The sequence below is a fragment of the Daktulosphaira vitifoliae genome, unplaced genomic scaffold (assembly GCF_025091365.1).
Source record: "Daktulosphaira vitifoliae isolate Bord-2020 unplaced genomic scaffold, ASM2509136v1 Scaffold_1, whole genome shotgun sequence".
In the NCBI taxonomy this organism is placed as follows: domain Eukaryota; kingdom Metazoa; phylum Arthropoda; class Insecta; order Hemiptera; family Phylloxeridae; genus Daktulosphaira; species Daktulosphaira vitifoliae.
This window is the reverse complement of record NW_026099572.1, coordinates 14,723,638-14,739,637: the sequence shown is the minus strand read 5'-3', so window position 1 is coordinate 14,739,637 and position 16,000 is coordinate 14,723,638. Positions and strand designations below refer to the sequence as shown.

The window sequence follows — 16,000 nt, the reverse complement described above, 5'->3', positions numbered from 1 at the left end:
AATAACATTTATGTATGACTATCCTATTGACATATAACAACGTAACAAGCTTTTGTTTCAATTTAGTAGGTAACTTAAAATTTTAAATAATAATAAATAAATATTGATTATTTTAGTTAAAAAAAAGGTATTTAACATTGATATACGTTTCTTCTGTTATATAATTTATTGTAAAGTTATTCTAACACAAGTTGAAAAACTTATATGGTTTTCGTATCATATTTAATTTCTTATTACATAATCATATATATACCACAGCCATTTGTATAAATTAAGTGTATAGTTTAATTTACTCTGTTTTCTGTTTTATATCGAATAAAATTTCTGAGTAATGTCATCTCAGTCAAGAATTAGAGTAGCCATTATTGGGGCAGGGCCGGTAAGTAATAGAATTTAATTTAGCTGTACAACCATATGTGTTATTCTAAATAATAGAAATTGAGTTATAATTGTAATTATTATTTTTTTACATTTTACGTTATTTTAATAGGTTGGATCACTCTGTGCATGTTTTTTGGCTGAACACGGATACGATATAACTGTGTATGAAAGTCGAAAAGGTATATTTGAACTTTATTTTTTCATAACATAATTCAATTTTTTTGTAAACAATATTTAAATGATATTGAAAGGTTATTCTTATTGATTTTTAAATTTAAAACTATATTTAATTTGTTTTTTTAATGATATTTTGGTTGAAGGTTATTGCGTGTCAGAAAAATATAATTATGAGTACTTTTATAATTATAATTGCATTATTGAATTTATTTATGTTAAATTATCTTCTTAAAAAAAAGTATTTACTAATTTTAATAATTGTGTACGTAATACTTATATTATATAGAATGTTCAGTAAGTAAGGAAATGGGTTTCAATTACTCTCATTGTTTGTAACAACTGACCTGTTTCCTTACATTTTGAACACCTGAATGTTTATTACCATTACTATAATTTTGTTTTATTTTCATATCTTAATTTTAAAAATAAATAAGAAATAAGAATTACTTTTTTGTAATTATTACAGTAATGAATTGACTGATTTTATTGTTTTACACATCCTAAGATAAATGTATTTATTTACCTATAGTATGTGCGATTTCAATATTTTTCCGTTTAAATAAGTCGCCGAGCTTATTTAATAATAAAAATAATTAAAAAAATTTGTAGTAATACAAAAATAAGCAAAAAGCTCTTTGGGTATTTATAACCAATGTTGGATATTTGGGGATTTGGTCAATTCAGGAACAACGAGGTTCTTTCGGCGTTGTAGAGTCCGAGGGTTTAGAACAGCAAAGACAAGTAGATATAAAAAGATATGTATTAAGTTCCTCTCATAGAGATATTAAACGCTGAGGTATTCTTGTCTTGGCCTCCTGACACCCAGTCGGAGGGTGGTGTTAACTATGTACTTTAGTGGAAATACTGAGGCTTTCATGGAGTGGCGGAGGCCTCCTCTCAGACACCCAGTCGAAGTATATGACCAAGCACTAAATAGTTATTAATAATTAAAAAAAATGATGTTTAAAAAATCTATTGCTTTACCATTCTTTACTCAGATTATTAATTCAAAATAATTGGGTTAATATAAATTTACTTACTTCTTTTATATATCTTACGTTCAGATTTATACTGTTCCTTTTTAATAAATAAAGTATTGACGCAAAATAATTGTATTCGATATCGTTTTAAAATGTACCGACGACAACACGGGGTCGCGGCTAGTTTGATAAAAATAAATCAAATAGAAGAATTCTGAATTCTTTATTGAATTCAGATCTTCAAAAAGGAGAGAGAATGAGAATCTCTTAGAAAATCAACGCCTTTTTATATTAATTTCAATTACCCCCATCATGGGTTGTTGCCGTCAGTGCTTTTAGTGATTTTCAGTTTATTGTATACAATTTAAACATAACATGATAATTATTTTTAAGATAAAATGCATAGTATACAATTGGTATTAAATATAGAGTAATAATTTTTTATTGATGATGTAAGATGCGTAATGCAGAACATTGTGCATATTACGAAAAAATTGACATTGTTAAGTTATTTTTCTAACAAAGGCTAATTTTTTAATACTTTATTATATAAAAAAATTGAAGTTTGTTGAGTACTAATTAGTTATAATCATTAAATTTTGAACTAACATGTCTATGACAACTTCATTTTTACTAAAGTAATAATTATAAATTTATAATTTTCTCATTATATAAGAGCAATGACATAGCTAGAGATACCAAATGGTCATCGAATCTCCTCTACACTAATCCTTAGACCACCTTTAGGGGATACTAAATAAAATGACTGAAAAATTTTATGCTTTAAGATCAAATATTTTATTTTACTTTTTCAATAATATTAAGTTAGAATAATAAGATTATAATAGATTAATTTTTTTTCTTAGATATACGATTAATGGTAACATCAGTTGGACGATCAATAAATTTAGCACTCTCAGAAAGGGGTGTAAAAGCGTTACGTTTTGTTGGTCTTGATAATGTTGTAATCGAAGAGCTCACAGAACCTATGTCTGGAAGAATGATTCATGCAAACGATGGAAAATTATTCAGTATACCATATGATGTACTCCAAAATAAAGTAATAATTGTCTTAAATTTAACTTTTACGTCAATGAATGTTACCTACAAACGAAAAATTAATATGATAAAACCTTCAAATAGGTTGATAAATTCGAAAAGGATAAAATATCGTTTACTATTAGTTATCTCCACAAAAATAAACTAACATATATTCAAAATAATTGAACATATGTTTGTATGTTAAACAGTATTAAAAAATACTTTGTTATTTTACATTGATATAATAATGTAATTTTTTTACTTCCTTATTAAAAAAAACCCATCGCAGGGGAGTCACGGCATAGTTGTGCAAGTATAATGATATCTGACAGTAATTAAATTCACTATAATAAAAAACGCTTCAATGCACATCTGTAGATAGTGTTTAATTTTAAAAAAGCTAAATGATCTCCTATTTCCTTATTTATATCCTGATTACAAGTTGTATGATTTATAAGTGTAATATATAATTAAATATATATACTTATAATATATAAAGGTAAATGGTGTCATTTTAAAAAAAAGTATGTCGAATGAAAGAGGGATATAAATATTATTTCTCATAAAAAAATTGTATTGACCCATACACTTTTCAATAAGTTATAGCAATATAAAGTAAAAAATAAAATAAAATCGAGAACTTTCACACAAAAATAGCATTTGGTAGCCATTTTCACCGTGAAGACAAAATAAAGTCCGAAATTTTTTTTCTTCATAACAAAGTATATTACATTAGCTTTATTTTATGATATATATAAAAGTGTCAGACTTTCCGGAACATTTTTAAAAGTCAAGTTGAAAAAATTAATTTTTTGCAAAAAAGGTGTCATTTTATAAAAAGTGTATACCAAATGATAGATAAAGACATCATGCATCTATAAAAAATAATTATATTGATTTGGTCATTTTTAAAAAAGTTATGGCATTTTTAAGTAAAAAGAATTGAAAAAATTTCGAAAATTAACGATTTTTAAATTTGTAATTTTTTTGGAGATTTCCTCCATTTACGGTGAACGAGGGAAATTTTTTCAATTTTTGAGGGTAATGTCTTCGATTAGATACTATTTGTAAACTTTTGACATATCGTTGACAGAAATATGCCTGGTGAGAGCTGAGAAAAAGTGGTAACAGACAAAAAATCACATAGTAAAACGAATACCGTCTCAGCTTCGCATCGAACCTAAAAATTTGAATGTATGTATTCATTTTTTTTTTTATTTTTTAGTGTCTATATTCAGTTAGTAGGAAAGAGCTCAACAAACTATTACTTACAAGTAATATTTATTAAAATACGATTTTTAAGAGTTGAATTAAATTTGTTTTAACTTTATAGAACTTGAAAAGTACTCCAACATTAAATTGAAATTTTCTCATAAATTGATCAATGTAAATTTTACAAATGGGTCATTATCATTTGAAAAGTAAATGTATTAAAAAATTTTTATTTAAAATGTAACTAATTAAAAAAATGTTTTATACGTTTATTTTAGCTCAGAAAATCAAAGTAAAAGAATCGTAAAGCATGATTTGATTATAGGGTGCGATGGTGCTCATTCCACTCTTCGAACTCATATGTCACATTTACCAATGTTTAACTTTTCACAGAACTATATCGATCATAGTTATATGGAGATTATTTTGAAATATGACGGAAACAATGTAACACTGCAGTTAAAATACTTTAAAAATTATTCAATGTTTGTTAAAGAAATTTTAATACATAAAAAATAATAATTTATACAGAAAACACTAATTTCTAATCATCTTCATATTTGGCCAAGAGGAACTTTTATGTTAATAGCATTACCAAATAAAGATAAATCGTGGACTTGTACATTGTTCATGCCGAACAAAAATTTTTCGTCTCTTTTAGATCCAAGCAAAAAAGATGCAATTCATTCATTTTTTGTTGAATATTTCAAAGATTTTACTGAATTCATTTCAATTGATGATTTAATAGATCAAATTAAGTCTATTAAACCACAACCATTAATTTCGATTAAAGTATTTTACTTATTTAAAATTTTTCGATTCTAATTTTTGATTATTTCTACTTAATACATTCTGTTTAATTTAATTTTCAGTGCAACCCTTACCATTATAGTGACAAATTTCTTTTGATGGGTGATGCCGCACATGCTATTGTTCCTTTTTTTGGCCAAGGTATGAACGCTGTGAGTAACAATTAAAAAAATGTAGTAATAAACACAAAAAAATATTTTAAAAAGTAAAATATTTTTGAAGGGGTTTGAAGACTGCACAGTTTTAAATCAACTTCTTGAAGAATATGATCACGATTTAAAAATGATTATCAAATCATTTTCTGTAAAAAGAATTAGAGATGCTGAAGCTATTAGTGATATGGCATTTTACAACTACATTGAGGTATACATAAAATTTAACAAATAACATAAGAATTCTGATCAAATCCACATTTTAATTTAATATACAACATGTGTTAAGCTAAAATTCACTCAATTTATATTAATTATAGTTGTACATAAGGTTTTGATATACTTAAGATATAAATCTTCACATGAATATATATTAATAATCGAAATTCAGAATATTTATAACAAATATTATTAATCATACATATAAACACGAAAGAGGAAAATGACTAGCTCATTTTTTAATAATTGACACCATTGGTCTTAAGTAATTGTTAGTCATTTGCCATGATTTGCTCCGACATTATAACTTATAGATTAAATGAAATATTTAATGTTAACCACCCAGCATAGTGGGGTCGCGTTACAGTGGGGATGTGACATAGTTGCGTCACATCATGATTAAAATCACGATTATAAACCGATTTTTTCCAACAACAACTTTTTCACAAAAAATTAACTTTCTCTACTTAACTTTTGAAAGTGTTCCGGAAATACTGATACTTTTATATATATCTTAAATTAAAGCTAATGTAATGTACTTTATCATGGAAAAAAAAAAGTTTGGGAATTTATTTTTTTTTATCNGTAGACAGTGTTTAATTTTAAAAAAATGGTGGATTATTCCAAAAGCAACATGATATCCTATTTCCTTATTTATATCCTGATTACAAGTTTTAAATTTTATAAGTATAATATATGAATAAATATTAAGTATAGCAATTAAATATAATATGACATTTATTTTTAATAATTTAATATTGTAATTTTTTACAAAAATCGTATAAGTTTCGATACGAAGCTGAGAAGATATTCATTTTACTATATGTTTTTTTTTCTGTGTGTCTGTTATCACTTTATCTCAGCTCTCATCAAACCGATTTTTTCCAACAACAACTTTTTCACAAAAAATTAACTTTCTCTACTTAACTTTTGAAAGTGTTCCGGAAATACTGATACTTTTATATATATCTTAAATTAAAGCTAATGTAATGTACTTTATCATGGAAAAAAAAAAGTTTGGGAATTTATTTTTTTTTATCGTATGCTATTTTTGTGTTAAATTTCTCGATTTTATACATTTTATTTTTAACTATATAATGCTATAACTTTTTGAAAAACGTATGGATCAGTACAATATTTTTATGAAAAATAATATTTATATACCTCTTTCATTCGACATACTTTTTTTTTGATGATATCTGACAGTGATTAAAATCATTATCATAAAGAACGCTTCAATCCAAATCTATAGATAATGTTTAATTTTAAAAAACAGTAGCACAATGGGGTCGCGGCATAGATGGGACAAGTATAGATAATATCTGACAGTGATTTAAATCACTATCATTAGAAACGCAAATCTGTAGATAGTGTTTAATTTTAAGAGATTGGTAGATTATTTCNAAATAGTGTTTAATTTTAAGAGATTGGTAGATTATTTCAAAAGCAACCATAACTCTTATTCCCTTAATTTTATTCCGATTTATAATTATAATATATGAATACATAATAATTAAAGTAATTAAATTTAGTATGAAATTGATATTTAATAAGATTGTAATTTTTATAGAAATATTATAAAAATAAAAAGGAGTTGTATATTCATATACTTATAATGCGTATAAAAATTTAAAGGGATTGATGCAATACTTTTTAATAAAAAAATTTTGTTATTTATGAATAAATACACTAGACTAAAATGAACTTTAATCATAAACAAAAATATACTTTTCTAAATCATCTTTTCGTGATGTTTTCAAATGTGCAATTAAACTTTTTCTATTACTTCTAAGTTTTAATATTATTACTTATTATTAAAAAATAAGTATTTGCATATAAAAAGAAAGTAATTAAGAACAAAAAAAAAAATTGTTTTAAATTAATACTGATTTTGATTATTAATATGTTAAAAATTAGGAAAATGACATATTTAACCTATTTTTTTAATCGTTTAAAGTTGATTTTTGTGAATGTTTATAATAAAAAAAAAATTACTTATTTTACCACAACTTATAGCTCAATTGGCAAGTTTGAAATTAACATCATTAAATAGAAAATTTTATGAGAGTTACAAAAATTGTATCGTTAAGATTAATATGCAGTTAGGAAGTTTTAAAAATACTATATATAGTAAATTTATCAGAATAGCTCAATATTTTATTGCATTTTTATCATAATAGATAACTTAAATAGAAGTAATAGTAATCATTTCCAAACAACTTTTGGTGTTAATTAAGATTCTACAATTTAAATATTCAGAACTTAATTAATTTTAATGATTTCCTTTAACAAAATGAACCTATCAAAACAAAGATGTTAAAAAGATTTACTCAATTGAGCATATTATAAAATTTGTTTATAATTGTAAAAATCCATTGTTAATTCAGGAGAAACTAACAATCATTTTTTTTAGAAATGNTTGTAAAAATCAATTGTTAATTCAGGAGAAACTAACAATCATTTTTTTTAGAAATGATCTAAAATTGATTACTATCAAAAAAAAAACACACTTCGATGAAAATCTTTAAATAGTGTTTAATTTTAAAAAATTGGTGGATTATTCCAAAAGCTACATGATCTGCTAGTTTCTTATTAATATCCTAATTAAGATAAAGTATGTCGAATGAAAAACGGATTATTAAAAAATATGATTTCTCATAATTTTTATATTATAAAAATTATGTTGATCCATAGAATTTTCAATAAGTTATAGCATTATAAAGTTAAAAATGTAAAAAATAAAATCGAGAAATTTCACACAAAAATAGCATACGGTACCATTTTTATCGTGAAGACAAAATAAAGTCCGAAATTTTTTCTTTTCATAATAAAGTATATTACATTAGCTTTATTTTATGATATATATAAAAGTGTCAGACTTTCCGGAACATTTTCAAAAGTCAATTTGAAAAAATTAATTTTTTGTGAAAAAGTTGTTATTTTAAATCCCCCCCGTGAGCAAGTAAAGGGTTTGGTAAAAAGTAAAAAGAAAAATATATCAAATGAAATGTAATAATATCATGCATCTATCTAAATAAAAATTATATTGATTTGGTTATTTTTAAAAAAGTTATGGCAATTTTAAGTAAAAAAAATTGAAAAAATTCCGAAAATTAGCGATTTTTAAATTTGTACATTTTTTGGAGGTTTCCCCCATTTACGGGGAACGAGGGAATTTTTTTCAATTTTTGAGCGTAATGTCTTCGACTAGATACGATTTGTGATCTTTTGACATCTTTTGACACAAAAAAAAAAACACATCATAATAAAATTAATACCTTCTCAGCTTCGCATCGAAGCTAAAATTAATGGATTATTCCAAAAGCTACATGAACTCTGTATTTTTATTTATATTCTTATTACAAGTTTTATAATTAATAAGTGTAATATATAATTAAATATATATATTTATAATATATAATGAGAAATGGTGTTATTTAAAAAAAACCTATCACGGGTGGGTGGCGGCATAGCGGTAGTGATTAAAATCATTATCAAAATAAAAACGATTCGATGCAAATCTTTAAATAGTGTTTAATTTTAAAAAATTGGTGGATTATTCTAAAAGTTACATGATCTGATAGTTCCTTATTAATATCCTGATTAAGATAATGTATGTCGAATAAAAAGGGATATAAATATTATTTCTCATAAAAAAATTGTATTCATCCATACATTTTTCAAAGATTTATAGCGTTATAAAGTTAAAAATATAAAAAATATGTCTGTTTTCACCGTGAAGACAAAATAAAGTCCAAAATTTTTTTTTTTAATATTTAAGTATATTACATAAGATTTAATTTAAAATATCTATAAAAGTGTTAGTATTTCCGGAACACTTATAAAAGTTTATTTTTTATTACCTAATGTTTTCGGTTCACCAAAATTTTTGCAAAAAAAATGACTGTTTTAAAATTAAAAATAAGATATATTTTATTATTACTGTTATTATTAATAATAAATAAAAAAAATACTTATATAATCTAAAATACTAATATAATCTAAAAGGGTCATAATTGTTTTTAATAAAAATTCAACGAAATGATAATTGAATCAAAAGTTATTGGATTATCATATTTTTGTGACAACCACAAATATATATATATATATAAGACAAATAAGTTTTACAATTTTTTAATTATTAAAGTTAGTAAAAAAATTTCGAAAAAAAGTAATAATTATATATTTATTTACATTTTTAACTCCAACATATTTGCTTATCGCTAATACAATTATTTACCAGAGCAGGTTACAATGAAATTGGTACAGTCTTTTTGAAATTTATCAATAATTAAATGTTTTTATCAATTACATAACAGATGCGAGATTTAGTGACTAGAAGAACGTTTTTATGGCGAAAAAAAATTGATAATGTTTTATTTAAACTATTTCCTGAAGTTTGGATACCTTTATATAATTCAGTTACATTTACGTCTATTCCTTACAGTCAATGCAAACTTCAAAGTGAATGGCAGGATAAGGTTGGTATTTATATTATAATTTTTATATAAAAATGATACTAGTATTTAAACAATTTATAGTGAACGAACTTGAACAAATTAATATTGTCTGGGAAATTTAATCGATTAACACTTTAGTACTGTCTACTATGTCGATATTTTGTTTCGATGTCGATATCGCCGACATTTTGCATTTTTCCCAGGATATTGATTACTTTTAAAATATTGCAATAATCGAAGAAAAATTGTTTGAATTTTGGTCACTTTGTTATAAAATATGTATAATTTGATATTAGGCCAAAAACAGTTCGTGATATTATTGTTAATATTTTTTGTATTAAAATATATTATTAAAAATAGAGTTGAGATAAAAAGAAAAATTTTAAAATTTAAACTAGTTAAAACCCATTTTGAAAAATATAATGAAATCATTAAGCTCAAAAAAAAAAATCCCTATTAGATGATAGTGATGATGTTTTATTCTGTAACAGCACTTATAATCTTTTATTATTATTATTTAAAACCTAAATACCTAAACTAATTTGAAAATATTTTTTTATCGTTATGAGATTTGGTAATTATCTATAGAAAGTGTTCAGTAAGTAATGAAACAGGTAAATTGTTACAAACAATAAAAACAATAGAAACCCGTTTCTTTACTTACTGAACACTCTATATCTTTTTTTTTTCTCACTTTAACCCCACTACTTGGGGTCTGTCACCTATTCTTACTTTTTATCTATCTTATACACGAGTTCAGCCTAGAGTTAAGTAATAATGTTCCTACACCGTTGACACTACAAGCGTTAAGTAGACCTGTACATATGACTGGTGAAACAACTACCGCACAACTTGTCCGAAATGGGACAATCCGCCTAACTTTGGTTCAGGACTCCTCATACTTTTTGACAAAAATTGTACACATGTTAACCTGATGAAACCTCATTAGTCGTCTCTTACGGCTGGTATCGGGGTCGTGAAAGTATTCTTATCCCCTATCCACAGGGAAACTGNGTGAAGGTAACTTCTAAAGTATAATGTATATTATAAAATTTTGACAAAAAGTAGTTGGTCATTTTTTTAAATAGCCATTTTTAGCTTCGATGCGAAGCTGAGAAAGTATTAATTTTACTATGATGTGTTTTTTTTTATTTTTGTGTGTGTCTGTTACCACTTTTTTTAGTTCTCACTGGACCGATTTCTTTTAACGATACATCAAAAGATCACAAATTGTATCTAGTTAAAGACATTATCCTCAAAAATTGAAAAAAATTCCCTCGTTCCCCGTAAATGAGGGAAACCTCCAAAAAAATTACAAATTTAAAAATCGATAATTTTCGAAATTTTTTCAATTTTTGTTACTTAATACTGCCATAACTTTTTCAAAAATGAACAAATCAATATAATTTTTTTTTATAGATGCTTGATGTTTTTACCTATCATTTGGTATATTTTTTTTATAAATTTAATCCTTTACCAGCCCACAGGGGGGGATTCAAAATGACAACTTTTTTACAAAAAATTAACTTCTTCAACTTAAACTTTTGAAAGTGTTCCGGAAAGTCTGACACTTTTATATATATCTTAAATTAAATCTTATGTAATATACTATATTATGGGAAATAAAAATTCGGACTTTATTTTATCTTCACGGTGAAAATGACTACCGAATGCTATTATTGTGTGAAAATTCTCGATTTTATTTTATTTTTTACTTTATATTGCTATAACTTATTGAAAAATGTATGGATCAATACAATTTTTTTATGAGAAATAATATTTATATCCCTTTTTCATTCGACATACTTTATCTTAATCAGGATATTAATAAGAAACTAGCAGATCATGTAGCTTTTGGAATAATACACCAATTTTTTAAAATTAAACACTATCTAAAGATTTGAAGCGTTATTTTTTTATAGTGATTTTAATCACTGTCAGATATCATTATACTTGATCCATCTATGCCACGTCACTATTGTGACGCGACCCCCCTGTGCTGGGTTTTTTTATATTAATATTATTGTCTGATATAGTTGGTATACCATAGTCTGAGTTTTACAACAATGATAATCGGAACAATTTTTTTTTTATATTGAGATATAATATCTCTGAAATTCAATACGATATCGATATCCAATAGTATACCTTTGACGAACCCTATAGAGTAATAAATAATTCAATACTTCATTATTGAACAACAATATATATTGTTTCTATACAAACGTAACAAAATGAATCAGGACTTTTATTACAAAGATGGGAATTGCTTCTTGTAATAGTATACTCTCTAGTAGCCAAGTTTCCCACTACTGAAGAGCTGCAGTCGCTTGATGACGACGTCTGTGGGCCTACTTTCTCTGCTTTTTCAAGTCATTGTATTTAATCAGAGTTGTTTTAATACGGTTTTTTATTTTTTTGTTGTATAATATCGTATAAATTCTTGTGGCTATTCTTGTGTATTTCTTCTAAAATTTGGGAAAAAATAAACTTTAGAGTGATTATTTTTCATAAAACTCAATAAATAAATGAGTACTTACTGAAAAAGCCTTTAGCAAAATTGATGAAAACAAAATGATCAGGGAGTAATTAGTTAAAGTATTGAACTAAGATATTTCTCTATCCAGAATTCCTCTCTAGAGGATGATTTAGTATCAACTAAGTACCAACTATAGTCAATTTGCAATCAGATACCACCCATGATGTTAAAGGTCTGAGAACTCTGCTTTTTTAAACAAGTATAAATACACAATTGGAATTTTACCACATTAAAAACTTAAAATTTTTAATAACTTATACTATTTCTTAACAAAAAAAAAATCCTATCCTTTAAATATACTATTAAAAAATTAAAATATGGCACCTTACTATTAATCTTAAAATCGNATATGGCATCTTACTATTAATCTTAAAATCGATAATTGTATTAACGTTTGTTACCTTAAAAAAAATAACTTAAGCACCTTATCGATTATAAATTTTAGTATCACAGAGTACTATGAATTAATTTTTATTAAGTATGAAATATTTTATAATCTTAATTTGTATATGTCATTACATCATCAAATAGTTCATCTGTTTCATTCTCGTTTTTGCTTTGATAGACGACCCATCTTAGTTCGTAATTTGCAAATAATACTTTAAACTTAAACAATTTAAATCACAAAAAAAAATACTTTTACCACAGAATATATTCACCTGTTCTGTGCTTTTATTTTCTTCCATTTGAACTGACATGCGTTGGCGCTTATAATGTGACAAGATTATTGTGTGGTATTACTAAAAACATACCGAGACCACGGTTATACCGTACACAAGTCCATTGCTTTTGTTTGTTATGATAACCATGTTTCCCTGGCGGATCTGACAACTAATTATGTTTTAAAAATATATTTTAAAAAAACTAAAAAAACACGCTTTTAAAGCACATCGAACTAAAAAGTTAAAAATAATTTTTAAAATAAGTTTAATATAATTATGAACAAAAAATACTAGTATTATTGTGATAAAAGCGTCGGGCGCTCAATATACGAAAAATATGGCACAAAGCACCCACGCTTTTATCACAATAATACTAGTATTTTTTGTTCATAATTATTTTAAACTTATTTTAAAAATTATTTTTAACTTTTTAGTTCGATGTGCTTTAAAAGCGTGTTTTTTTAGTTTTTTTAAACTATATTTATTTTTCACTTTTTAGTTTTATGTTATGATAGTAGTTACTATCAATATCATGGTTGTAACGGGTAACGGGAAATCAGGGTTCGATTCCGGGGAGGGAGTCTGAGAAACGGCTACCACATCCAAGGAAAGCAGCAGGCGCGTAAATTACTCACTCCCGGAACGTGGAGGTAGTGACGAAAAATGACGATACGGAAATCATCCCTCGTAATCGGAATGAATACTTTATATCTCTTAATTAAAATAAAGCGTGTAAATAAATAAATTTTAATAGTAATTAGAATATATATACAGAATGTTCAGTAAATAAGGAAACGAATTTCTATTGTACTCATCGTTTGTAACAATTTAACTGTTTCCTAACTTACTGAACACTCTGTATATATATATACAAGTAAAGCGACTTAAATACGTAAACGTATCATGCACTAGGTATAACCGTATTTTGGGCGGGTCGGACTAACGTTATACCTGAGGTATAAACGGTGGTAGGAATATATAAATATATATACGTAAGGCGCATTAGACGCGGGCGTTATTGGTCAGTCAAAATAAAAATTTGTTTATATATATATAATATTGATGACAAGCACGCGTGTACGGGTACGATAACTAAAAATAAATTTTTATAGGAATAGTGTGCCGTCGTGTGGTGAGCGTGGCGTGGGGAGGGGTGACTAATATAAGCGTGTTAAAAATATATCTGTTAATCTACAATAATAATCACGATTATAGATAGATTTAATTCTAATAATGCAATCCAACTATAACATTAATTACAATTGCGTACATCAATTAAAATCAAATCCAAAAGAATATAATTGTTGATAAAGCTTTTTTTTTTTTTTGATACAGCTGGTATAAAATAATTTTATACGCGTGTATCATACCTTGTATCATACCGTATAATACACATGTGTAATACCGACTCACATCTCTATATTTAATAGATTTTTTCTCATATTTATAACTGCAATTTTCCCGATTTCTTTTAAATTTTAAAACGTTAATGGGTCAAGAAAACTTTAGTTTCAAATTCAGTGGAACAAAATACATAAAAACCATTCTCAATCTGAATCCAAAAAAATTTTTTTTGTTTTTATTCGATTTTCTAAATTTATTGCAATTATTCCGCTATGTTTTCAAATGTTGATGACTCAACGTGCTAATTAACGTTCAGATTCAGATTCAGTAAATTAACATACATACAAATCATACTTGATCTGGGTCCACAAAAATTTTTCATTGCTGTGACTGCAGTTTTTCGCAAAATTTTGCCTTTTTGGGTTTTTTGTATTTTACTCAAATCTGGAGGGTGGTCGAGCCAAACGGACTTCAAATTTAGGATTCAGTGGGTCGAAATACATGTCCGTAGGTGGGTCCGGTCAAAAGTAGGGACAACTTTTTTTTGTGTGTGTGCCGGTTTAAATAAATATATAAAATATATAAATAAATATATTTATATTTATTAATTTCATTATTTCATATTAATTTTTTAATTCAAATATTTTTTCACAAAGTGAAAATAGATAAAAAAAACCCAGTACAAGGGGGTCACGGCACAGTGGCATAGTTGGTACTATTATAATGATATCTGAGAGTGATTAAAATCACTATAAAAAAAAAAACGCTTTGATGCAAATATTTAGATAGTGTTTAATTTTAAAAAATCGGTGGATTATTCCAAAAGCTACATGATCTGCTAGTTCCTTATTAATATCCTGATTAAGATAAAGTATGTCGAATGAAAAAGGGATATAAATATTATTTCTCATAAAAAAATTGTATTGATCCATACATTTTTCAATAAGTTATAGCAATATAAAGTAAAAAATAAAATAAAATCGAGAACTTTCACACAAAAATAGCATTCGGTAGTCATTTTCACCGTGAAGATAAAATAAAGTCCGAATTTTTATTTCCCATAATATAGTATATTACATAAGATTTAATTTAGATATATATAAAAGTGTCAGACTTTCTGGAACACTTTCAAAAGTTAAGTTGAAAAAATTAATTTTTTGTAAAAAAGTTGTCATTTTAAATCCCCTCCTGTGGGCAGGTAAAAAGTCAGAATTATAAAAAAAATATACCAAATGATAGGTAATAACATCATGCATCTATAAAAAAAAAAATTATATTGATATGATTATTTTTAAAAAAGTTACGGCAGTTTTTAGTAAAAAAAATTGAAAAAATTTCGAAAATTATTGATTTTTAAATTTGTAATTTTTTCGGAGGTTTCCCCCATTTACGGGGAACGAGGGAATTTTTTTAAATTTTTGAGGATAATGTCTTTAACTAGATACGATTTGTGATCATTTGACATATCATTGAGAGAAATCGGTTCGGTGAGAGCTGAGAAAAAGTAGTAACAGACAAAAAAAAAAAAAAAAAAAACACATCTTAGTAAAACCAATACCTTCTCAGCTTCGCATCGAAGCTAAAATTGAAAAAATTAGCGATTTTTAATTTTGTAATTTTTTTGGAGGTTTCTCCCATTAAAGGAAACGAGAGAAATTTTTTCAATATTTGAGGGTAATGTCTTCGACTAGATACGATTTGTGATCTTTTAACGTATCATTAAAAAAAATCGGTTCGGTGATAGCTGAGAAAAAGTGGTAACAGACACAAAAAAAAAACATATAGTAAAATTAATACCTTTTCAGCTTCGCATCGAAGTTAATACTCGCCAACCATTTTAAGTATTTGAGAGCAATACTCATTTTTTTTTTTAATTTTTCAGGTTCTATTGAAGATATTTCTTTTCTTCATACTTCTTTTGACATCTATTTTTGTTTTATGTATTTTACAACTAATCAAATAAAAAATAACTTTATCACCTCTAATTATATAATTTTATATAGCTTTATAAGTTTTGTATTAA

At 25.6% G+C, this 16,000-nt stretch overlaps 1 protein-coding gene across 2 annotated transcripts; it reads left to right on the top strand.

Moving 5' to 3' along the window:
- The first annotated feature begins 200 nt into the window (after positions 1-200).
- LOC126894108 (kynurenine 3-monooxygenase) lies at positions 201-16,000 on the top strand. Of its 2 annotated transcripts, XM_050664860.1 has the most exons (11): positions 203-379; positions 491-560; positions 2,405-2,598; positions 3,805-3,853; positions 3,913-4,000; positions 4,070-4,238; positions 4,323-4,583; positions 4,664-4,753; positions 4,824-4,964; positions 9,292-9,453; positions 15,860-16,000. In XM_050664860.1, the coding sequence occupies exons 1-11, from the start codon at positions 332-334 to the stop codon at positions 15,938-15,940; spliced, it is 1,353 nt and encodes a 450-aa protein (XP_050520817.1). In that variant the 5' UTR covers positions 203-331; the 3' UTR covers positions 15,941-16,000. The 2 variants fall into 2 exon arrangements, with proteins under 2 accessions (XP_050520818.1, XP_050520817.1); XM_050664861.1 differs by lacking the exon at positions 15,860-16,000 and having other exon boundaries at positions 201-379; positions 9,221-9,329.